This window comes from Zalophus californianus, chromosome X, assembly GCF_009762305.2.
Source record: "Zalophus californianus isolate mZalCal1 chromosome X, mZalCal1.pri.v2, whole genome shotgun sequence".
Taxonomy (NCBI): Eukaryota; Metazoa; Chordata; class Mammalia; order Carnivora; family Otariidae; genus Zalophus; species Zalophus californianus.
The window spans coordinates 71,831,465-71,858,238 of NC_045612.1; the positions used below are offsets into that span (position 1 = coordinate 71,831,465).

The following is a 26,774-nucleotide window of genomic DNA, read 5'->3' on the forward strand; positions in this document are numbered from 1 at the left end:
TACATTTCCACCAACAGTGTACAAGGTTTCCCTTTTCTCCACATCTTCACTAGCATTTGTTATCCCTTGTCTTTTTGATAATAGCAACTCTAGTAGTTATGAGATGATATCTCATTGTGGTTTTGATTTGCATTTTCCAGGTGATTAGTAATGTTGAGCACCTTTTCTTCTACCTGTTGGCCATTTGTATGTCTTCTTTTTTTTTAAAGATTTATTTATTTGTTTGAGAGAGAGAGCATGAGTGGGAGGAGGGACAGAGGGAGAGAGGACAGAGAGAATCCTCAAGCAGACTCCCAGCTGAGCATGGAGCCTGACCTGGGCCTTGATCTCACAACCCTGAGATCATGACCTTGAGCCAAAATCAAGAGTTGAATGCTTGGGGAGCCTGGGTGGCTCAGTTGGTTAAGCATCTACCTTTGGCTCAGGTCATGATCCCTAGGTCCTGGGATTGAGCCCCACATCGGGGGGTCTCTGCTCAGCAGGGAGCTTGCTTCTCCCTCTCCTGCCTTCCCCTGATTGTGCTCTCTTTCTGTCAAATAAATAAATAAAATCTTTAAAAAAAAAAAAAGAAGAAGAATCGAATGCTTAACTGACTGAGATTTCCAGGCGCCCCTGTATGACTTCTTTGGAAAAGTGTCTATTCAGATCCTTTGCCCATTTTTAAATTGGTTGTTTTTTGTTTTTTGTTTTGCTATTGAGTTGTAGGAGTTCTTTGTATATTTTGGATATTAACCCTCTATTGAATATGTGGTCTGCAAATATTTTCTCCCATTCCCTAGGTTGCCTTTAATTTTGTTGATGGTTTCTCTGAAATTTCTAATGTGGGGAAAGAAGAGAGAATATTGATTGCCACTTAATCTGTAACTTATACTGATCTAGATGGATCATAAAATGCACTTAGAACTCAACTAGAGAGGGTATTGTGTTTTGGTTGCCTAAAAAAGAAAAACAATACAATTTCTTGTTTTTTTTCTAGAGGAGACTTAGAAAAATTAAGGTCAAATGTAGAGATATCTCTGTAATTTTATTATTTCTTTTCAACTTTTAGGTAAAAAATTACACTGATGCCCTAAACTGGTACTATTATTCTCTGAGATTTTATGCAGTTCATCAGACAGATCTGGACTTGGCCAAGCTGCGGAGGAACATGGCTTCCTGTTACCTGCATTTGAAACAACTTGATAAGGTCCTTTGATTTATCTATTTTTCTTTATCTTTTTTTTTAAGATTTTATTTATTTATTTGACAGAGAGAGAGAGACAGCGAGAGAGGGAACACAAGCAGGGGGAGCAGGAGAGGGAGAGGCAGGCTTCCTGTGGAGCAAGGAGCTCGATGCAGGGCTCGATCCCAGGGCCCTGGGATCATGATCTGAGCCGAGGGCAGACGCTTAACAACTGAACCACCCAGGCGCCCCTGATTTATCTATTTTTCAAAGGCAGGAGGTGTTACATGCAGTGGCAGAGAGAGAGATAATTTGGTGTGTTTTTTTTGGCTACGAGGTTAAGATATCCGAGAGTTCTTTCATACAAGATAAACTCAGATTGATATTTTCCTGATTTGTACACTGTAAACATGACTGATTGGGACTTCCCAGAAAGAGAGAACTTGAAAAACTATTAATTCCATTACTTACTGGGTTTTTTTGGCACCCTTGTATCATTGGAACTTCTGAACAAAGTTGTCTTGCTACTAACCATCTGCAGTATTGTCTTTGAAGCAGACTAAATTATAAGGTACACTTTTATTGGTCAAACATTTCAGTGTGGGAAAACACTCAGATAAAATGGTCATTCTTTTATATACTGGGTTACCTGTTGCCTATCCAACCACTTTAGAAAATGTTTAGCAACTGATTGTTTTTCAGAACAATATTCTAGGAGGTGAATGAGATAAAAACCTATTTAAGGATGGGACATTTCTTCTTTTGGGTGTCATATAGTATGCACTTAAGTGGGGAAAGGTATTGGCTTGTGGAAGGACAAGTGTGAACCCAGATAAAATATGAAGGCTTTTGTTGCTTTTCAGGTTTTAATGACAAGTTTAGGGGAAACTATGTGATTACTGGTTGTAATTCCAGACATTTTCTTTGAGTTTTTGTTTACTTTGAAGGGTTGTTTGACTAAATACTTTAAATTTTCTTTCAAAAGAATATTTACCATTTAGTTTGTATGTTAAAAATTTATAGTTCTGAAGACAAGTTGAAATGTTACTTAGTTCATGATACTTCAGCATAGCCTAGCATTTAAGTGTTTCAGAAAGATAGTTGACACTACTGTTTACTTAAAGACCTGAAAAAAAAAGATTATCGTACAGGTTTCATTACCTAATTCATTGTATTTCTGCATAGGATGCCATTAACTATTTCAGAAAGTTGCTTACTTAAAGACATAATGAAGGTGATCAGAAAGTTACTGTAACTTTCATGATTTATGTTGGCCTGAGAGTTTGGGAAGGACCTGGACTTGGAGTCCGACGTGCCATTTGGATGAATACATTTTCAGGCCAAGGAAGGGTATCTCTTCCGCTATCTGTTCAGCTAATGCAGATAGAGTACAGCACAAGACGCCGTGGTGGTCTTTGAGCTTACAGACACGAATAAGACAGAGTAGCCTTTAACTCAACCAAGCAGCTAGCCTCAGGGCATCCTACTGGGCAGATCTGTAAAGGTTTTACTTATTTATTTGAGAGAGAGCACGAGCGCACACATGAACGGGGGGTGGGTGAGGGGCAGAGGGAGAGGGAGAAGCCGACTCTCCATTGAGCAGGGAGCCTAATGTGAGGCTCGATCCCAGAACACTGAGATCATGACCTGAGCCAAAGGCAGCCGCTCAAACAACTGAGCCCCCCAGAGATCCCTAGAATATGAGGCTCTTTTGAAGAGTGGAGGTCAGGCATAGCGCACCAGTCTGGGATACAGTTACTAGCATTGAAGTGAGTAGATACAGTCTTTCAAGACTTGAAGCAGTGCCTCTTCTTCTTCTTTTTTTTTCTAAAGTAGTCTCTACACCCAGTGTGGGGCTTGAACTCACGACATTGAGATCGAGTCACATGCTCCACCGATTGAGCCAGTCAGGCACCCTGAAACAGTGCTTCTTAAGTCTCCTCTGACTAATGTCAAGTTTGATCTTAGAGCCCAATATAGGACGAAGCCTATAATTTGGAGTACAAATGGTATTAGTAGTAAGGAGGAGAAGAGGAGAGCAGGAAACCAGGCATGTCCTAATAGTGTATACTCAGCATGTAATTACATCATTTAAGGCCAGACTGGTGATGAAGCCAAAAGTTATTCTCAGTATGTTCAAGGTAATCTTGTTGATTACTGTTAGTATATTTTTCTCTTCATCCTTCCTGTCTTGAACTCAGCAGCCATTGATTTGGTACCCGCCATATGTAAGGAATACTCTCCTGTGCACTAAGACAGAAAGGTGAACAGAAATTACACGATCCATTATATTTTACTGTTTTACTATTCCCACCTTCCCTTGTTAATTTTCATTGTCTTTTTTTCACTCCTTCCCTTGAGCTATTTGAACATTGTTCAGAAAAAATTTGTGAAACCATGTTTACTAGATCTGCTAAAATTGCATGGTTTTTCAGCTAGGTACTCAATAAAACTGACTCTTACTAACTTTCTGTCATATTCCTCACAACGGTGATTCCAAAATTTTTGGTCCTTAAGCCACCATGCCTTACCCTTCCCTTTAGCAAAAAACTTTTATCTTGTAATTTTCTGAACTTATAGCCACTCACATAAACTTCATCAACTTCTCCTTTCTTTACTCTTCCTTTCTTCTTCTTATCTCTTAGGAAGAACTTTTTCTGGGGACCTTCTCTACAAATCTCAACTTGAACCCTTTTTTTTTTAAAGATTTTATTTATTTATTTGACCGAGAGACAGGGAGAGAGGGAACACAAGCAGGGGGAGTGGGAGAGGGAGAAGCAGGTCTCCCGCTGAGCAGGAAGACCGATGCAGGGCTCGATCTCAGGACCCTGGGATCGTGACCTGAGCCGAAGGCAGACGCCTAACAACTGAGCCACCCAGGCGCCCTCAACTTGAACTCTTTTATGTTTCTCTCTCAACTGTTTCTTTCCCCATCACTACAATTATTTTGACATCTTTATTCAAAAACCCTCCTTCAGTCTTGTCATCCTACTCAAATTACAGTTCTCTCTTGTCCTTCCTTTCACCAAACTTTTTAACCTAAAATTACTGCTGATATTTTTTTCACTGTCCATTTATTTAAAAAATATGTATTGACTATCTACTATATGTTAAGTACTGTCCTAGGCATTGGAGTATAGTAATGAACAAAATAGACAAAAACACCTACACCCATGGAGATTATCATTCTACTAGGAGTGACGGAAAATAAAAAGATGAATATTATGGTATATTACAGAGGTCAGCAAAATTTCTGTGAAGAACCACATAGTAAATATTTTAGGTTTTTTACACCGTACAGTGTCTGTTGCAGCTATTCAACTCTGCTGTTGTACCATGAAAACAGCCATAGACCATGTGTAAACAAATTGGCATGGCTGCGTTCCAATAAAACTTTATTATTTAGGAACACTGAAATGTGAATTTCATATAATTTTCATGTGTCATAAAATATTCTTCTTTGGATTTTTTTTCAACCTTTCAAAAATGTAAAAGCCTTCTTAGCTTGTGGACTATACAAAAACAGATGGTGGCCTAGAAGTGGCCCAAAGGCCATAGTTTGCTGACCCTGTTATATTAGTGATAAGTGCTAAGGAGAAAACTGAGGAGGAAAGGGTGGCGTTAAATGTTTTAGAAGAGGAACAAAGGGTTGAAATTTTAGATAGGGTGGCCAAGGAAGGCCTCAGTGAGAAGGTGATTTTTGATTAGAGACCTGAGGAAATGAGGGATCTGGCTATGTGGATATCTGGGGAGGGGGGAATCCCACAGCATTCCAAATAGCAGGAATAGCAAGTGCAAAGGTTGTGGGGATAGGAGCATACCTGGGGTATTTGAAGGGATGGGTGTGGCTGTAGCACAGGTAATATTAAGGAAAGTAGGAACTGTGATCAGGGAAATAGTGGGGAAACGGATCATGTAAGAAAGACATTGTAGCTCATTGTAAAGATTTGTCATTAATGCTAGGTGAGATGGGGAGCCACGCGCGGTTTTGGGCAGAGGAATGACATGATCTGACTTGCATTTTATTTTATTTTTTGAATTTTTAAAATTTTTAAGATATAGAACACTTCACAAATTTGCATGTCATCCTTGTGCAGGGGCCATGCTAATCTGCTCTGTATTGTTCCAGTTTTAGTATATGTACTGCCAAATTGAGCACGATCTACCCTGCATTTTAATAAGATCAGTCTTACACTGTATTGAATAGGCTAGGGCAGGTGCAAGGGTGGAAGCAAGGAGACCATTTAGGAGGCCACTGAAATAATCTAGGCAAGAGATGAGGTGGCATGGACTGGAGTGGAAGAATTGTGGGTGGGGAGCAGATTCTAAATAGATTATAAAAGTAAAGATGACAGAATTTCCTGACAATTCCCAACCAGATGTAGGATAGAAGAAAAAGAATAGACAAGGCTATCTAAGGTTTTTACCCTCACTACCTATCCCCCTCTTGATGATTTTTGCGTCTTTGATTCTATAAAGAAGATCACTAGTGACCTTTTAATGATCAGGTCTAATGATCTTTTCTCAGTCCTTCTTGTCCTCTGATCTCTCTAGCACAAAACAGTGTAATACTGTCAACCACTTCATCCTTCTGGAAACTTTCTCTTTGGCTTCTGTGACATCTCTTAATCCTATTTATTGCTCTGGCTATTCCTTCTCTGTTTCTGTTACTGGATCTTTTCACCAAATAAATATTGGATGAGGGCAGGTATTATGTTTATCTTGTTCACTATTTTATCCCTAACACCCATGACCATGCTTGGTACGTGGTAAGTTTTCAATAAACATTTCTTGAGTGAATTTATTCTCTGGTCTCTTCTTTTTTTTTCTTCTGTACACTCTACCCTCAGTAATTCATCTTAGCTTCATCTCTTCATTCCTAAATCTGTATGTCTAGCCCTGATCTCTCTCATAGCCCACATTCATTTTTCTATCATTGGGTGTACCCAGCAATCTGAGACAAATTTTAGATTCTTGGATTCCTTCTGCTCCCCCCTGTATTCATCATGTGTCACGGCTGATCAGTTCTACTTCTGCAGTATTTTTGCCAGCTGTCTCCTCTTCCATCTTTACCTCACTACTCTAGTCCAGGCTTTCATCACCTCTGTCACCATTGGAATAATCTAACCAATTACAGGGAGCCATTCGATAATTTTCAGTGGCTCTCTATAAATAAAGACCAAATTCCTTGGTACTTAAGGTCCTCCATAATCTAGAAATAATATAATCCTGTTTTATTTCCATTACATGTATACTGTGTTTGTCCTAAATTGGATTATTTGCAGCTTCATAACCATGATCTGTGCTTTTCTACCTCTGTACCTTTTTCCATGCTTCTCCATTGCGAATGACCTCTTCCCTGCATTTCTACCTTATGAAATTTCCTTTATCAAAGCCTAGGTCCTAATGACAGTCTTCACTTTATAAGGAAATTTCTGAGTCTTACTTTTCTTCTAAAACTTTGTAACACTTCTGTTTATACCTAGGTACTTATGTTCTGCATTGTATTCTAGTTATTTGTATACCTGACTCAGCCCGCTATCAGATTGCCACCTCCCTGAGACAGGGACCATATGTTATCTTTATTTTCCCTGACAGCTGGCATAGAGACTCAATAAACACCTGTCAGTTTCTTGTGATTAAAGGAATTGCATTTGTTCATACTGTTTCTGTCCTTGCTCCTGTGGATAATTGGAAACTAAAAGTGATGAAGATCTATGCTTGATTATCAGAACTGAAGGAGATTACATTATTTTAGAAATCACCCCATTATTCTTTTTTTTATTATGTTATGTTAATCACCATACATTACATCATTATGTTGATGTAGTGTTCCATGATTCATTGTTTGCATATAACACCAGTGCTCCATTCAATATGTGCCCTCTTTAATACCCATCACCAGGCTAACCCATCCTCCCACCACCCTCCCCTCTAGAACCCTCAGTTTGTTTTTCAGAGTCCATCGTCTCTCATGGTTCATCTCCCCCTCCGATTTCCCCCCTTCATTCTTCCCCTCCTGCCAGCTTCTTTTTTTTTTTTTTAACATATAATGTATTATTTGTTTCAGAGTACAGGTCTGTGATTCAACAGTCTTGCACAATTCACAGCACTCACCATAGCACATACACTCCCCAATGTCTATCACCCAGCCACCCATCCCTCCCACCCCCACCACTCCAGCAACCCTCAGTTTGTTTCCTGAGATTAAGAATTCCTCATATCAGTGAGGTCATATGATACATGTCTTTCTCTGATTGACTTACTTTGCTCAGCATAACACCCTCCAGTTCCATCCATGTCGTTGCAAATGGCAAGATTTCATTCCTTTTGATGGCTGCATGATACTCCATTGTATACATATACCACATTCTCTTTATCCATTCGTCTGTTGATGGACATCTTGGCTCTTTCCACAGTTTGGCTATTGTGGACATTGCTGCTATAAACATCGGGGTACACATACCCCTTTGGATCCCTACATTTGTATCTTTGGGGTAAATACCCAGTAGTGCAATTGCTGGGTCGTATGGTGGCTCTATTTTCAACTTTTTGAGGAACCTCCATACTGTTTTCCAGAGTGGCCGCACCAGCTTGCATTCCCACCAACAGTGTAGGAGGGTTCCCCTTTCTCCGCATCCCTGCCAACATCTGTCATTTCCTGGCTTGTTAATTGCAGCCATTCTGACTGGTGTGAGGTGATATCTCATTGAGGTTTTGATTTGGATTTCCCTGATGCCGAGTGTGTTGAGCACTTTTTCATGTGTCTGTTGGCCCTTTGGATGTCTTCTTTGGAAAAATGTCTGTTCATGTCTTCTGCCCATTTCTTGATTGGATCATTTGTTCTTTGGGTGTTGAGTTTAAGAAGTTCTTTATACATTTTGGATACTAGCCCTTTATCTGATATGTCATTTGCAGATACCTTCTCCTGTTCTGTCGGTTGTCTTTTGGTTTTGTTGAATGTTTCTCTTGCTGTGCAAAAAGCTTTTTATTTTGATGAGGTCCCAATAGTTCATTTTTACCCTTGCTTCCCTTGCCTTTGGCAGTGTGTCTAGGAGGAAGTTGCTGTGGCTGAGGTCGAAGAGGTTGCTGCCTGTGTTCTCCTTTAGGATGTTGATGAACTCCTGTCTGACATTTAGGTCTTTCAGCCATTTTGAGTCTATTTTTGTGTGTGGTGTAAGGAAATGGTCCAGTTTCATTCTTCTGCATGTGGCTGTCCAATTTTCCCAACACCATTTGTTGAAGAGACTGTCTTTTTTCCATTGGACATTCTTTCCTGCTTTGTCAAAGATTAGTTGACCATAGAGTTGAGGGTCCATTTCTGGGCTCTCTATTCTGTTCCATTGATCGAGGTGTCTGTTTTTGTGCCAGTACCATACTGTCTTAATGATGACAGCTTTGTAATAGAGCTTGGAGTCTGGAATTGTGATGCCACCAGCTTTGCTTTTCTTTTTCAACATTCCTCTGGCTATTTGGGGTCTTTTCTGGTTCCATACAAATTTTAGGATTATTTGTTCCATTTCTTTGAAAAAAGTGGATGGTATTTTGATGGGGATTGCATTGAATGTGTAGATTGCTCTAGGTAGTGTTGACATCTTCACAATATTTGTTCTTCCAGTCCATGAGCATGGAACGTTTTTCCATTTCTTTGTGTCTTCCTCAATTTTTTTCATGAGTATTTTATAGTTTTCTGAGTACAGATCCTTTGCCTCTTTGGTTAGATTTATTCCTAGGTATCTTATGGTTTTGGGTGCATTTGTAAATGGGATCGACTCCTTAATTTCTCTTTCTTCTGTCTTGTTGTTGGTGTATAGAAATGCAACTGATTTCTGTGCATTGATTTTATATCCTGCCACTTTACTGAATTCCTGTATGAGTTCTAGCGGTTTTGGGGTGGAGTCTTTTGGGTTTTGCATATAAAGTATCATATCATCTGCAAAGAGTGAGAGTTTGACTTCTTCTTTGCCGATTTGGATGCCTTTTATTTCTTTTTGTTGTCTGATTGCTGTGGCTAGGACTTCTAATACTATGTTGAATAGCAGTGGTGAGAGTGGACATCCCTGCCGCGTTCCTGACCTTAGGGGGAAAGCTCTCAGTTTTTCCCCATTGAGAATGATATTCGCTGCGGGTTTTTCATAGATGGCTTTTATGATATTGAAGTATGTACCCTCTATCCCTATAGTCTGAAGAGTTTTGATCAAGAAACAATGCTGTACTTTGTCAAATGCTTTTTCTGCATCTATTGAGAGGATCATATGGTTCTTGTTCTTTCTTTTGTTAATGTATTGTATCACATTGATTGATTTGCAGATGTTGAACCAACCTTGCAGCCCAGGGACAAATCCCACTTGGTCATGTTGAATAATCCTTTTAATGTACTGTTGGATCCTATTGGCTAGTATTTTGGTGAGAATTTTTGCATCCGTGTTCATCAAGGATAATGGTCTGTAGTTCTCCTTTTTGATGGGGTCTTTGTCTGGTTTGGGGATCAAGGTCATGGTGGCCTCATAAAACAAGTTTGGAAGTTTCCCTTCCATTTCTATTTTTTGGAACAGTTTCAGAAGAATAGGTATTAATTCTTCTTTAAATGTTTGGTAGAATTCCCCTGGGAAGCCAGCTGGCCCTGAGCTTTTGTTTGTTGGGAGATTTTTGATGACTGCTTCAATTTCCTTAGTGGTTATAGGTCTGTTCAGGTTTTCTGTTTCTTCCTGGTTCAGTTTTGGTCGTTGATACATCTCTAGGAATGCATCCATTTCTTCCAGGTTATCTAATTTGCTGGCATATAGTTGCTCCTATGTTCTTAAAATTGTTTGTATTTCTTTGGTGTTGGTTATGATCTCTCCTCTTTCATTCATGATTTTGTTGATTTGGGTCATTTCTCTTTTCTTGGTGATAAGTCTGGCCAGGGGTTTATCAGTCTTGTTAAATTCTTTCAAAGAACCAGCTCCTGGTTTCGTTGATCTGTTCTGTTCTTTTGGATTCTATTTCATTGATTTCTGCTCTGATCTTTCTTATTTCTCTTCTCCAGCTGGGTTTAGGCTTTATTTGCTGTTCTTTCTCCAACTCCTTTAGGTGTAGGGTTGGGTTGTGTATTTGAGACCTTTCTTGTTTCTTGAGAAAGGCTTGTATTGCTATATACTTTCCTCTTAGGACTGCCTTTGCTGTATCCCAAAGATTTTGAACAGTTGTGTTTTCATTTTCATTGGTTTCCATGAATTTTTTTAAATTCTTCTTCAATTTCCTGGTTGACCCATTCATTCTTTAGTAGGATGCTCTTTAGCCTCCATGTATTTGAATTCATTCCGACTTTCCTCTTGTGATTGAGTTTTAGTTTTAAAGCATTGTGGTCTGAAAATATGCAGGGAATGATCCCAGTCTTTTGGTACCGGTTGAGACCTGATTTGTGACCTAGGATGTGATCTATTCTGGAGAATGTTCCATGGGCACTAGAGAAGAATGTGTATTCTGTTGCTTTGGGATGGAATGTTCTGAATATATCTGTGAAGTCCATTTGGTCCAGTGTGTCATTTAAAGTCTTTATTTCCTTGTTGATCTTTTGCTTAGATGATCTGTCCATTTCAGTGAGGGCGGTGTTAACGTCTCCCACTATTATTGTATTGTTGTTGACGTGTTTCTTTGCTTTTGTTATTAATTCCCTTATATAATTGGCTGCTCCCATGTTAGGGGCATAGATATTTACAATTTATAGATCTTCTTGTTGGATAGACCCTTTAAGTAGGATATAGTGTCCTTCCTCATCTCTTACTACAGTCTTTGATTTAAAATCTGATTTGTCTGATATAAGGATTGCCACCCCAGCTTTCTTTTGGTGTCCATTAGCATGGTAAATGGTTTTCCACCCCCTCACTTTCAATCTGGGGGTGTCTTTGGGTCTAAATTGAGTCTCTTGCAGACAGCATATCGATGGGTCTTGTTTTTTTATCCAGTCTGATAGCCTGTGTCTTTTGATTGGGGCGTTTAGCCCATTTACATTCAGGGTAACTTGAAAGATATGAATTTAGTGCCATTGTATTGCCTGTGAGGTGACTGTTACTGTATATTGTCTGCATTCCTTTCTGGTCTACGTTGCTTTTAGGCTCTCTATTTGCTTAGAGGACCCCTTTCAATATTTCTTGTAGGGCTGCTTTTGTGTTTGCAAATTCCTTTAGTTTTTGTTTGTCCTGGAAGCTTTTTATCTCTCCTTCTATTTTCAGTGACAGCCTAGCTGGATATAGTATTCTTGGCTGCATATTTTTCTCATTTAGTGCTCTGAATATATCATGCCAGTCCTTTCTGGCCTGCCAGGTCTCTGTGGATAGGTCTGTTGCCAATCTAATGTTTCTACCATTGTAGGTTACACTATCTCTTCTCCCGAGCTGCTTTCAGGGTTTTTTCTTTGTCTCTGAGACTCGTAAGTTTTACTATTAGATGTCGGGGTGTTGACCTATTTTTATTGATTTTGAGAGGGGTTCTCTGTGCCTCCTGGATTTTGATGCGTGTTTCCTTCCCCAAATTAGGGAAGTTCTCTGCTATAATTTGCCCCAATATACTTTCTGCCCCTCTCTCTCTTTCTTCTTCTTCTGGGATCCCAATTATTCTAATGTTGTTTCGTCTTATCGTATCACTTATCTCTCGAATTCTGCCCTCGTGATCCAGTAGTTGTTTATCTGTCTTTTTCTCAGCTTCTTTATTTTCCATCATTTGGTCTTCTATATCACTCACTAATTCTCTCTTCTGCCTCATTTATCCTAGCAGTTAGAGCCTCCATTTTTTATTGCACCTCATTAATAGCCTTTTTGATTTCGACTTGGTTAGATTTTAGTTCTTTTATTTCTCCAGAAAGGGTTTCTCTAATAACTTCCATGGTTTTTTCAAGCCCAGCTAGCGTCTTTAAAATCATCATTCTGAACTCTAGTTCCAACATCTTACTAATGTCCGTATTGATTAGGTCCCTGGCAGTCGGTACTGCCTCTTGTTCTTTTTGTTGAGGAAATCACCCCATTATTCTTTTCTGTAGCTCAGTTCCTTTCCTTTGGGAAGAGGGAAACACATTTTGTTTTAGTCTCCTTTAAAATAATATATTTTAAAAAATCAAATAAAATATTAAATCATAGGTCAGAAGTTAATTTGGGTGGTTTAAAGGAGTAGGAGAATATATTCCTCTGAATTCTTAGTAGATTATAATGTACATTCATTAGTTCATACATTTGGCAACATCCTTTTGAGATAGCAATTCTAAATATATTTTCTTTTGTTTATTTTCAAGGTGATATAAATGTAAATTTTTCATTGGTATTATCCATTGAGTGTATCTCCAGTACTTTGTATGAGACAACATTAAACTGTGTAGTTTCACAGACATCATCTCTGCCTTTGGGGAGTTTATAGTACCTTAAATCCAGAATCTTAATTTTATTATATTATTTTTGAGAATTTTTAAGTGTTTGGTTTGTGTAAGTCATAGGCTTGAATAGACAGACTTAGTATAGGGGAAATGAGCTTGGGTTTTATGTATAGGAGCAATTGATCACAACTTCATATAATGGGATTTTGCTGCAAATCCTAATAAAACCTTAATTTTCATTAAGAGATGGATAATGGATTGTTTCGGTGATAGTCTATGATAAAGTTAATGGTAATGCACAATTGAGCACTCTTTAACTCAGTGCAGAAATCTCATCTTCAGCTTACAACTGCAATTTAACTACATGAAGTGTCATTAGTACTACTATAGTTTGATGAAACTAAAGCACGATTTCAAAGCACAGTGTGGTGATTAGACAACAGTTAAAAGGTGAGATTATTTAGAGAATATTTATATGACCTAAAGTGAAAACCACCACGTCTCATGTGTTGGTTTTATATTGGTTCTTCTTACTACATGGAGTTCTAAAAATCATGCCTTTTCATTGTAGGACTGAAAATGACCTTGTGATCAGAAGTAAACTAGTAATGGTCACTAGGTGGCACTGTGGCCTTTGTTTCTATTATAACAGCTTATTGATTTTGTGATGCTTTGGCAGGTGTAGCCATTCCCACAATATTTTAGTCAACTAAAAACTCCAAATCTTTTATGTGTGCTGCTGGCAAGCCACATTTCATCTATTCTGTTCTTGTACAGTTGTTTTGGGGGATCCAAGTATGGGATATTTTGTTATTACCTCTTTGTCTTCATCTTACTCGAATGGGCTCATCATTTCAGCCTATTGAGGTCTCTTCAGATCTGACTCTGTCTTCTAACATATTAGTTACTCTTTTCGGCTTCAGGTCACATCTACACTCAATCAGTATTCACAAAGGTCCTCATCTACACATTCCGATTCTAAATTCATATGATATATGCCACACCATTTGATATTCTATTATACACTTTTATTAATTTTCAGTTATGTTGTACATGTAAATCTTCTTTCCACAAAAATATTTTAAACTTATCTATAGAAAGGATCATGTATTCTACTTATTCTATAATACCAGATACAGATTAGGCATTCAATAAATATTTGGGGACTTAAAACCTCAGTTATGTTATTTTATAGTATAGCTGTATCAAGAATGAGCCCCAGCTGAACTTCATCTCATGTTTACTTATGTGCTTTCTTTTACATCCATATAGACTATTTCTAAAAGTGTATAATCACCCTGTATTCTGCTCTGGTTACAGCATATCTACAGTATTGTGTAGGACTAGGGGGCAACACTTTTGAAGGAGGATATTGACAAACTCTACTGTGCCAAGGGGAAGGCACTCAGGATGGTGAGAGCACTCAAACCATCTTATTGGAAGAATAAAGGAAATATGGATGTTAAACTTGGAAAGTGGAAGATTTAGGAGGAATATAATAGCTTCCTCCTAATATTTGAATGGCTGTCAAGGAGTAAAAGAATTAAATTTATTCCATGCACATTTCCATGGGTAAGACTTACAAGGAGTGAGATTTCAAGTCATCATAAGGAAACTCTAATGATTAGACAGGTCCAAAACTGAAATGGATTTTCTTAAAATATAGTAAATTCTCTCTCAAATAAATAAATAAAATCTTAAAAAAATATATAGTAAATTCCCTCTCCCTGAAGGTATTTAAGCAGAGAGTGACTACTTGGTGTGAATGTTATGAAGAAGATTCAAGCATCAGAAGAATTTTTTTGACTAAGAGAATTTTAAAATGTCTTCTAACCATATTGCTCTAAGATAACATTATAATCTGGTAAAATCTATAATCAGGTTTTTTGGGAGTTCATAAATTCACAGATTACTGAATTATGGAACTAAAAGGACCCTTATAAATCATTATTAATTTACTTTAAAAATCAAATTTATTAAAGTATAATTTACACTGAATACTCATTTTAAGTATACAGTTAGATAATTTTAGCAAATATATACCCCAATGTACCACTACCCCAGTCTAGATATAGAATATATTCATTACCTTAAAAGATTCCCTTGGGCTCCTTCCAAGTCAATCCCCATCCACATTCTCAGCCCCAGGCAGTCACTAATACACTTTCCATTACTGTTGATTACATTTATCTTTCCTAGAGTTTCATATACATGTAATCATTAAGTATGTGCTTTTTGTTGTTGTTTTGTTTTGTTGTTTTTTTGGTCTGACTTCTTTCAGTCATCATCATGTTTTAGAGAATCACTCATGTTGTTGCATATATCAATAGATTGTTCCTATTTATTCCTGAGTAGTATTCCATTGTATGGATATTCCACAGTTTGTTTATCCATTCATCTATTGATGGACATTTTGATTTTTCCAGTTTGAGGTTATTAGGAATAATGCTACTATTGAACATTCAAGGTAGAGATCTTTGTATGGATATTTGTTTTGATTTCTCTGGGGAAATACCCGGAGGTGGAATTGCTGGGTCATGTGGTAACTATATTTCTAAGTTTATAAGAAATCACCAAACTGTTTCCTAAAGGAATTGTACCATTTTACATTCCTGCCTATCAATGGTGAATGTGCCAGTTCATCCACATCCTTGCCAATATATGGTATTTTCGATCCTTTTCATTTCAACAATTCTAGTAGGTGTCTTTTGGGTTTATTTTGGTAAAGTCAGATTTATTATATTTTTCTTTTATAGCTTGTTTATTGTGTCCTTAGAAATCTTTCCTTGCCCCAAGGTGGAAGAATTTTTCTTCTATGCTCTTTTTTTCACTTTTGGTATGTTTTACTGATTTACCCAATAAGCTTGGCTGTACATTTCTTCTGTGCTTTTTTGTAGACATTTTATAGTTTTAGCTGTTTTTATTTATTTTATTTATTTTTAAAGACTTTTATTTGAGAGCCAGCAAGAGAGAGCACGAGCGGGAGGGAGGGACAGAGGGAGAAGCAGACTCCCTGCTGAGCAGGGAGCCCAATGCGGGGCTCAATCCCAGGACCCCGGGATCATGACCTGAGCTGAATGCAGCCACTTAACTGACTGAGCTACCCAGGCGCCCCATGTTTTAGCTGTTTTTAGACCTATGGTCCATTTTGAGATAATGTGTGTGTGTGGCGCGCGCGCACGTGTGCATGTGAGAGAAAGAGGGAAAGAGAGAAAGGGTTAAGGTCCATTTTCCCCCATATGGATACCATGTTATTCTAGTACCGGTATTGAAAGACTGTCCTTACCCAACTGAATTGTCTTGGTACCTTTGTCAAATACCTAGTGATCATAAATATTGGGATTTGCTTCTGTACTCCATTCTGTTCTGTTGATCTTTATATCTATCCTCATTCCTTACTATCTTGATTGCTGTAGTATTATAGTAAGTCTTAAAATCAAGCTAGTAAGTCCTCAACTTTGTTCTTTTTTAGAATCTTTTGGCTACCCTAAGTCCTTTGTATTTTCACATAAATTGTAAAATCAGTTTGTCAATTACTACAAAAATGGTGGAATTTTTATTGGGATTGCATTGAATCTTTAGGTCAATTTAAGAAACAGTTAACATCTTAACAGATTTGTATTCAAATTCGTTAACACAGCATAGCATTCTATTTAGGTCTTCTTTAATTTCCCTCATCAGTATCTTACAGTTTCCAGCATAAAAATCTTGCACATATTTTGTTAACGTTATCCCAGAGAATTCATGTTTTTGATGATAATTGTATATGGTCTTACTTTATTAATTTCAATTTCCAATAGTTCATTGTTAGCATATAGAAATACAATTGATTTCTAAAAATTATGGTAAAACATATCATCTTAACCTTTTATTTTTAAAGATTTTATCCATTTATGTGAGAGAGAGTGAGCAAGAGAGAGAGCGTGAGCAGGGGCAGAGGTAGAGGGAAAGGGAGAGGGAGATGCAGACTACCCGCTGAGCAGGGAGCCTGACTCAGGGCTGGATTCAAGGACCCTGGGATCATGACCTGAGCTGAAGGCAGATGCTTAACTGACTGATCCACCCAGGCGCCCCTTAACCATTTTTGTGTATAGTTCTGTGGCATTAATACATACACAATATTCTATATCCATCTCCAGAACTCTTTTTATTATGTAAAACTGACACTCTGTGCCCATTAAACAATAATTCTTTGCTCCCCTCAACCCCCAGCCCTTGGCAACCAGAATTCTATGTTCTGTTTCTATGGCTTTGACTACTTTAGATACCTCATATAAGTGAAATCATACAATACTTGCTCATTTCTGACAAGCTTATACCACATAGCATAATGTCGTCAAGGTTCATCCATGTTGTAGCATATATCAGAATTCCCTAACTTTTTAAGACTCAGTAATATTCCAGTGTATGTATATTACCACTTTTTGTTTATCCATTCATCTGTGGGTGGACCCTTGGGTTGCTTCCATCTTTTAGCTTTTGTGAATAAAATTGCTATCAACTAGGTATACAAGTATCTGAGTCCCTGTGTTCAGTTCTTTTGTATATATACCTAGGAGCAGAATTGTGGGATTCCATGGTAATTCTATGTTCAACATTTGAGGAACAGCCACTGTTTCACATGATGGCTGTGTCATTTTACATTCCCACTAGAAAGCACAAGTGTCCCAATTTCTCCACATCCTGACCAGTAGTTATTTTCTCGTTTTTTGATAATACCCATCCTAATGGGTATGAAGTGGTTTCTTGTATTTTTGATTTGCATTTTCCCTAATGAGCACTGATGTTGAGCATCTTTTCATGTGTTTATTGGCCATTTGTGTATCTTCTTTGGAGAAATTCCAAGTCTTTTTGCCCATTTTTTAAATTGGGTCGTTTATATTTTAGTTGTTGAGTTGTAGGAACCCTTTAGTATTCTGGATATTAACTTACTACCAATAGATGATTTGCAAATATTTTCTCCCATTCTGTGTATTGTCTTTTCCCTTTCTTGATAGTGTCCTTTGAAGCACAAACATTTTGTAATTTTGATGAAGTCCAAATATCTATTTTTTATTTTGGTGCCTGTGCTTCCGGTGTCATATCCAAGAAATCACCACCAGATCCACTGTCATGATTTCCCCTTAAGTTTTCCTCTAAGACTTAAAATTATAGCTTTTCCATGTAGGTCTTTGAGCCATTTTGAGTTACTTTTTATATATGGGGTAGGGTAAGGATCTGACTTCATTATTTTACATGTGGATATCCTATTTTCCCAACATCATTTGTTGAAAAGACTGTCCTCCTTCCATTGAATGGTCTTGGCACCCTAGTCAAAAATCATTTGAACATATATGTGAGGGGTTATTTCTGGGCTTTATATTCTAATTCATTGGTCTATATGTCTGTCCTTATGCAAGTATCACACTGTTTTGATTACTGTGGCTTTGTACTACGTTTTGAAATTAGGAAGTGTGAGTCTTCCAAGTTTGTTCTCTTCTTCCAAGATATTTTTTGGCGACTCAGGGTCCCTTGAAATTACATATGAATTTTAGGGTGGGTTTTTTTTTTATATTTCTGTACAAAACAAAACAAATGGCATTGAGATTTTCATAGGGATTGCATTGGTCACTTTGGTTGTCTTCTTTGTTTTTTTGGGTTGTCTTTTTAAAAAAAATCTTTGTGGTTTCAGTTGTTATTTTTCCTCCCTCATTTCTGATTTTATTTTAGTTCTCTTTTTTCTTGGTAAGTCTGGCTAAAGGTTCGTCAATTTTGTTTATCTGTTCAAAGAACGAGATCTTGGTTTCATTGATCTTTTGTATTGTTTTTTGAAGACTCTATTTTGTTTATTTCTGCTTTAATCCTCACTATTTCCTTCCTTCTAGCTTTGAGCTTGTTTTTTCTTCTTCTTTTTTTTTTTTTTAGCTCTTTGAAGTATGTTCATTTGAAATTTTTCTTGTTTCTTGAGGCCTGTATTGCTATAAACTTCCATCTGAGAACTTATTTTGCTTAATTCCAGAGTTTATACCCTTCTGTTTTCATTTTTGTCTCCATGTATTTTGATTTCCTATTTGATTTCTTGGTTGACCCATTTGTTTTTTAGTATCATGTCATTTAGCTTTTACATGTTTTTTTTCCCCCCTCTGGATTTTATCTTAATTGAGTTCTAGTTTCATATTGTTGTGGTTTGAAAAAAATGCTTCACATGATTTCAATCTTCTTAAATTTATTAAGACTTTTTTATTGTGCTAACATGCAATCTATCCTGGAGAAAGTTCCATAGCACCTGGGAAGAATGTGTGTTTTGCTGGTTTTGGATGGAATCTTCTGTATATATTTGTTAGGTCCTTCTGGTCTAATGTGTCATTTAAAGCCACTGTTTTCTGGGTGGCTCAGACGGTTAAGCATCTGCATTTGGCTCAGGCCCTGATCCCAGGGTTCTGGGATCAAGCACTGCATCGGGCTCCCTGCTGAGCGGGGAGCCTGCTTCTCCCTCTCACTCTGCCTACTGCTCCCCCTGCTTGTACTCTCTCTCTGTCTAATGAAAAAAAAATTTTTTAAATCAAAAGCCACTGTTTTCTTACTAATTTTTTTGTCTGGATGATCTATTGATTGATGTAAATGTTGTCTTAAAGTCCCCTACTATTTTGTAATACTGTCAATGTCTCCCTCTATATCTGTTAACATTTGCTTTATGTATTTAGGTGCTCCTATGTTGTTGCATTTATATTTACAATTGTTACATTCCTGTGTTGGATTGATCCCTTTTTTACTATGTAGTGCCCTTCTTTGTCTCCTGCTACAGTTCTTTGTTTTAAAGTCTATTTTATCTGATTTAAGTATTACTACACCAGCTTTTATTTTCACTTTCATTTGCATGGAATATCTTTTTTCATCCCTTCACTTTCAGTCTTTGTTGAGTTCTTATAGGCAGAAAAAGGTGGGTCTGTATTTTTTTATCCATTCAGTCACCTTATGTCTTTTGATTGGAGCACTTAGTCCATTTCCATTTAAAGTAATTTTTAATAAATATGTATATATTGCCATTTTGTTATTTTTTTCTGACTTTGTTGTTGTTGTTGGTCCTCTCAGTTCTTTTTCTCTTGCTTTTTTTTCTCTCTTTGCTTTAATGACTTTGTTTAATGTTATGCTTGGATTCCTTTTTCTTTATTTTTTGTGTATCTGTTTTAGGGTTTTGATTTGTGGTTACCACTGGGTTCATACATAGCATCCTATGTGTATAGCAGTCTATATCAAATTGATGGTCACTTAAGTTCAAATGCATGTTTATTAAATCTTACTTGTTATTTTCATTTATATTTGCTCTGCTCTTTATTATTTCCCTTCTGCTAAACCTGGGCTTACTTTTTTCTTCTTTTTCTAATTCCTTGAGTTGTAAAGTTAGATTATTTGAGATCATTTTTAATGTAGGTGTTTATCACTATAATCTTTCTGCTTAAGATTGTTTTTGATGCAGGGGTGCCTGGGTGGCTCAGTTGGTTAAGTGACTGCCTTTGGCTCAGGTCATGATCCCGGTGTCCTGGTATTGAGTCCCACATCGGGCTCCTGGCTCAGCGGGGTGCCTCCTTCTCCCTCTGACCCTCTCCCCTCTCATGCTGTTTCTCTCTCTCTCAAACAAACAAATAAATAAATAAATGTTTTTTGAAAATTTCTAAAAAGAAAAGATTGTTTTTGATGCATCCCATAAGTTTTGGATATGCTGTGTTTCTATTTTCTTTTGTCGCAAAATACTTTTGGATTTCCCTTTTGCTTTCTTCTTTGACCCGTTGGTTGTTCAGGAATGTTTTTTTCAACCTCCATGCATTTGTGAGTTTTTCGTTTTTCCTCCTGTCGTTTATTTCTAGTTTTTTACCATTGTGTTTGGAAAAGATATTTTTTCAGTCTTCTTAAATTTGTTAAGGCTTGCTTTCGGGTCCAACATATGGTGTATCCTGGAGAATGTTACATGTGTGCTTCAAAGAAATATGTATTCTTGTGCTGTTGGATAGAATATTCTATATATGCTTATAAGGTCCATTTGGTCTATAGTGTTTTGCAGGTCTACTGTTTGTTTATTAATTTTCTGTCTGGTTGATCTATGCATTGTTGAAAGTGGGGTGTTGAAGTCCCCTACTGTTTATAATTGCTGCCTGTTACTCCCTTCAGTTTGTTAACATTTGCTTTATTTATGTATTTATTGTTAAATTCAAGTATAATCAACATACTGTGTTATATTAGTTTCAGGTGTACAGTTTTATACATATCTCCATGCTCATCAAGATAAGTGTACTCTTAACCACCCTACCCACCTTTCCTCTGGCAACCACCAGTTTGTTCTTTGTATTTATGAGTCTCTTTATGTCTGTGTCCTTTTTTGTTGTTTGTTTTGTGTGTTAAGTTCCACATATGAGTGAAATCATATGGTGTTTGTCTTTCTCTGAGCTATTTCACTTAACATTATATTCTCTAGACCCTCTAGGTCCATCCATGTTATCGCAAATGGCAAGAGTTCATTCTTTTTTACGGCTGAGTAATTTCCATAAAGTATATACCACATCTGTGCTTCATCCATCTATCAGTGAACACTTGGATTGCTTCCACATCTTGGCAATTGTAAATAATGCTGCAGTAACGCTGCAAACAATTGCTGCAGTAGACATAGGAGTGTAATATTTTCAAATTAGTGTTTTCCCTTTTTGGGGGATAAATACCCAGTGATAGAAATACTGGATCATATGGTAATTCTAATTATAATTTGAGGAAGCTCCATAGTGATTTCCACAGTGGCTCTACCAATTTGCATTCCCTCAAACATTGTATGAGGGTTCCTTTTTCTCCACGTCTTTGTCAAAACTTGTTATTTCTTGTGTATTTGAATTAACCATTCTGACAGGTGTGAAGTGGTATCTCATTGTGGTTTTCATGTGCATTTCCCTGATGATCAGTGATGTTGAGCATCTTTTCGGTTAGTATTAGTTTTAAATATTTAGTTGCTCTAATGTTCAGTGTATATATAATTGTTATATCCTCTTAATGCGTTGACCCCTTTCTCACTATATAGTGACCTTCTTTGCCTCTTGTGACCAATTTTGACTAAGGTCTGTTTTATCTGATACAATTATAGCCACTCCTGCTCACTTTTCCTTACCATTTGTATGTAATATCTTTTTCAGTCCCTTCCAGTTTATGTGTGTCCTTATAGCTAAGTTAGTCTCTAGTAGGTAGAATACTGTTGGAATATTTTTATTAAAAATTATTTAGTCCCTCTGTGTCTTTGATTGGAGAATTTATTCCATTTATATTTAAAGTAATTTTGATAGGTAAGGACCTACTATTGCCATTTTGTTACTTGTTTTCTTAGTTTCTAATTCCTTTGTTCTTTTTTCCTCTCTTGCTGTCTTTTTAAAAATTTATTCTTGTGGTATGCTTTAATTCCTTTTTATTTATCTTTTATGTATGTACTATGGGTTTTTTCTTTGTGGTTACCATGTGGTTTACATAAAGCATCTTTTAGATATAACCATCTATTTTAAGCTGTTAACAACTTATGTTCAAACGCATAGAGAAACTCTACACTTCTCCTCTCCTCACATTTATGCTATTCATGTCACACTTTATATCTTTTTATATTGTACATCTGTTAACAAATTTTTATAGCTATAGTTATTTTCAATATTATTGTTTTTAACTTTTATAGTAGAGATAAAAGTGATTTACACACTATCATTACAAAATTAGGGTATTCTGAATTTTATTATATTTTTATAACCTATTGAAGGATATTTTGGTTACTTCCAAGTTTTCACAATTATGAGTAAAGTTTCTATAATAAGTAATGTGCAGGATTTTGTGTGGACATTAGCTTGCAGCTCATTTGGGTAAAATACTAAGAAGGGCAATTGCTAGATCATATTGTGAGAGTATGTTTAGTTTTATAAGAAACTATGAAACTGTCTTTCAAAATGGCTCTACTATTATTTTTCTTACTAGCAATGAATGAGAATTCCTATTTCTCCACATTCTCACCAGTATTTGGTTTTGTCAGTGTTTTAGATTTTAGCCATTTTAATGGTTGTATAGTGGTATTATTTTAATTTGCATTTTCTTGATGAAATATAATGTTGAGCATCTTTTTATATGCTTATTTGCCATCTGTATGTCTTCTTTAGTGAGATTATCTGTTCAAGTCTTTTCCCCAATTTATAATTGAGTAGTTTCTTGTCTTATTGTTGAATTCTTTGTATATTTTGGACATCAATTTTTTATCAGATATGTGTTTTACAAATGTTTTCTCTCACTGTGTGGCTTATGTTTTCATTCTCTAACAATATCTTTCACATAGCAGACATTTCTAATTTTAATAATGTCCAACTCCCAATTTTTTCTTTCATGGATTGTGCTTTTGGTGTTGTGTTTTTTAAAAGTCATCACCAACCCAAAGGAAATAGATAAATTTCAAGAAACATATAAATTACCAAAACTGAAACAGGAAGAAACAGAACACTTGAATAGACTCATAAGTAGCAAAGAAATTGGATCAGTAATCAAAAATCTCCCAACAAACAAAATTCCAGGGCCACATGGCTTCACACCAATGTCTAATGTCTGTAGCAGCATTATCTACAATAACCAAATTATAGAAAGAGCCTAAATGTCCGTCGACTGATGAATGGATAAAGAAGTTATGGTGCATATGTGTGTGTGTGTGTGTGTATGCATATTTTTATATGCAATGGAATATTGCTCAGCTATCAAAAAGAATGAAATCTCACCATTTGCACTGACATGGATGGAGCTAGAGAGTATTATGCTAAGCGAAATAATTCAGTCAGAGAAAGACAAATACCATATGATTTCACTCATATGTGAAATTTAAGACAGAAAACAAATTTCCAGGGAAATAAGAGAGAGGCAAACCAAGAAACAGACTCTTAACTATAGGGAACAAACTGAGGGTTACCAGAGGGGAGGTGGGTAGGGGGGATGGGTTAAATAGATGATGGGGATTAAGGAGTGTATTTGTCATGATGACCACTGGGTATTGTATGGAAGTGTTGAATCACTGTATTATACATGTGAACCTAATATTACACTGTAAAAACTTTAAAAGATAAACAAAGTCATTAGCAAACCAAAGGTCACTTCAATTTTCTCCTTTGTTACTTTCTAAGAGTTCTATAACTGGGAGTTTTATATTTAGGTTTATGATCCATTTTGTGTTAATTTTGTGGAAGGTTTGTGGTCTGTGTTCAGATTCATTTTTTTGGCACATGGATGTCCATTTGTTTCAACACAGTTTGTTGAAAGGAGTATCCTCTGTTTTTTAAAATTTCTGGTTACCCCCTTCTACCAACGTGGAATTTACTTAGTATTTCAATTCTTTCATTTGTCATCTTAAAGATAATAGAATCTTTATTTAACTGTCCATGTTTGTAATATCTGTACTGCGCTTCGCCTAATTTATTTTGCCTTATCTTTCAGTTCACTAATTTTCCCTTCTCATGTTTCTAATCTGCTGTTGAACCTATCTACCATGTTTCCATTTGGGTTATTGTATTTTTCATTTCAAGTACTTTTTCAGATCATCAAGGTCATATTTTATAGTTTCTGTTTCCTACAAACTTCTCTGATATTCAAGATGTGTAACAACTGATATGCCAAGGGCAATAATCAATCAGAATTGAGATCAGCTGCAAATAACCACTGTACCATATCAATATGTACAATTGTATATCAACCTACTTATATATATTTTTAAGGATCTTTTATTTCTTTAAACTTTGAAAACAGGTGTTTTATAGATAGTTTTTTTATAATTCTGGTATCTAAATTTTGAGAATCTGTTTCTGCAATTTGTTGTTTCTGCTGATTCTCATTTATGGTGTATTGCTTCTTAGTATGCTTGATTTTTTTTTTTTTTTATGTTTACTACTCCTGATTCTTAAAAAATAATTTTTGGAAATATGTTGAAGCCTAGGATGAAGGTTACTTCCCCCAGAGAATATTTACCTTTGCTTCTTCAGATGTTTAGGACCAACGTCAAATAAATTCATAGTTTGAGGTCTTTTGGCCTCCTGTTTAATGTAATTTGGTGCCATAAATACATACCTTAGGGATTGGTTCTCCCCACCACATTTTGTTGTGTTCCTTTCAGAACCAAAGTAACTTTCTTTGCAGTCCCCTGGTGATGCAGGTAGGAGCAGTTTAGTTCTGGTAACCTAAGAGTGTGGTCCCTTGGGTCTCTTGATGTCTGATGTGAGATTCATTTAAAACTGCAGCTAACATTTGTCTAGATTTATAAATGCCCACCAGAAAAAAAGTGGCTTTAATTCTCTGCTTGTTTCTCTGGAACCTCACTTTTCCTTAGATTTTATTATCTTGTAAGTTGCTTTGGAATTGAAAAAAAATGTTATCTAACATTTTTCGTTGTTTTCAGTAGGAGAGTTGGTCTGACATATATAATGCACTCTATTTCTAGAGGCAGAACTCACTGTTTCTTCAGCATTTTAAGAGAACAGTTCTTTAAAGATTTTACTTAGATTCACATCTTTTTACGATGAGTATCCTCAGCCATTGTGACTGTATTAATAATTTTAGTAAAATATGATAAGGTCTTCCTTATTACTTTTATAAAAGAGATCCAATATTTCCTTTTTGCAGGCTAAAGAGGCAATGACAGAAGCTGAACAACGTGATCCTACAAATATTTTCACTCAGTTTTATGTATTCAAGATTGCAATTTTAGAGGGCAACCCTGGCAGAGGTATGAATGTTATTTATGAATTATATTTAACTGTTAATATAAAGAATAATAATCCTCTTCTACCATAAAGAAAAAAACATTGTTTTTAAGACAGTGGAGTTATATATTCTATATTCTAGCTTTCCTATGTAAAGATGATACAACCATGCAACAAAACAGAATTATGGAGGTTACATAGGAATAAAAGAACAGGGGCTGCCTAGGGAATTGGGGAGAAATTCTTGTCGTTGTATACTTTTTTGTATTTTCTGTCATTTGAACCTGTTAAAAATTAAGTTTAAAAAGCTGTGGGGTGGGGCTCCTGGGTGGCTCAGTCAGTGGAGCATCTGCCTTCGGCTCAGGTCATGATCGAGCCCCGCATCGGGGTCCCTGCTCAGCGGGAAGCCTGCTTCTCCCTCTCCCACCCCCCCCTGCTTGTGTTCCCTTTCTCGCTTTGTCTCTCTCTGTCAAATAAATAAATAAGATCTTTAAAAAATAAAAAATAAAAAACAAAAAGCTGTGGGGTAAGAGGGAATTCATGCTGCAAACCCATTTCAGTTAAGAGTTGTCTTAGACAGGGGTGCCTGGGTGGCTCAGTTGTTAAGCATCTGCCTTCCGCTCAGGTCATGATCCCAGGGTCCTGGGATTGAGCCCTGCATCGGGCTCCCTGTTCCGCGGGAAGCCTGCTTCTCCTTCTCCCTCTCTCCCTGCTTGTGTTCCCTCTCTCACTCTCTCTCTGTCAAATAAATAAAAATTTAAAAATCTTTAAAACAAACAAAGAGTTGTCTTAGACAAAGTCTCCAGCTTACTTTTAAATCTTTTCACTTACTTGGGAAGTGATTGGTAAGAGATTTGGCCTTGAAATTGAGTTTCTCTCTACAGAGTTGACAATTGCTGGAATTACTCACATGAACCTCATCCCATTAGTGTTGGGCCCTTTCCATTAAGTTAAGCATAGTTTCCTAGTTGATGTGTCTGTACACTCCTGTATCTTGACCTGGTTACAGATACACCTGCGCTGTGATATTATTCCCATTCAGCTCTCAGTGTAGCTGAGAATGTCCTGAGGCAGTTGGAGCAGTTGTGAAGGGCTTAAGTTGAGAAATTGAGAAGTTTAAATTAATGGATCCAAACAATTTATACTAATCCAATTGAGCAACTGTTTATGAATACCTACTATGTGCAATGGACTCTGCTTTGCACTCCATAAAAAAAGAAAGATAATTTATTCTTCATTGAAAAAGAAATGTTCCAGGGTAGTAAAGTATTCCTGTATATTAATTAAAGATTAGCAAATTGGAGTCAGTTCTTTATCAGGGTTTATAGTATAGTCATGTCCATCATCAGTGTTTTTGTTGGAGACTTCTGGGAATTTGTTTTATTTGATGTATTATGTTGAGAGATTGAAAAAATTTGAAACTTTTTACCAAAAGAAATGGCAAAAATTAGATTTCCTATTAAACCTTTTAACATTCTATTAAAATATTTTTGTTTTTACTTTTTAAACATAGAATCAGCTGTCTTTTTATTTTTTTTCCCCAGTTATC

General features: G+C 36.5%; 1 protein-coding gene and 1 non-coding gene across 4 annotated transcripts in view; one reads left to right on the forward strand and one right to left on the reverse strand.

Moving 5' to 3' along the window:
- Positions 1-26,774, forward strand: part of TEX11 (testis expressed 11) — a 295,012-nt gene that overhangs the window by 167,139 nt on the left and 101,099 nt on the right. For all 3 annotated transcript variants that reach the window (XM_027608457.1, XM_027608459.1, XM_027608458.1), the window contains exons 16-17: positions 1,049-1,186; positions 25,146-25,248. In XM_027608457.1, coding sequence (XP_027464258.1) covers positions 1,049-1,186; positions 25,146-25,248 — 241 coding nt within the window. The remainder of the gene's footprint in view (positions 1-1,048; positions 1,187-25,145; positions 25,249-26,774) is intronic.
- Positions 5,215-5,321, reverse strand: LOC113931600. Its single transcript, XR_003522767.1, has one exon. It is a non-coding gene; the product is annotated as a U6 spliceosomal RNA (small nuclear RNA).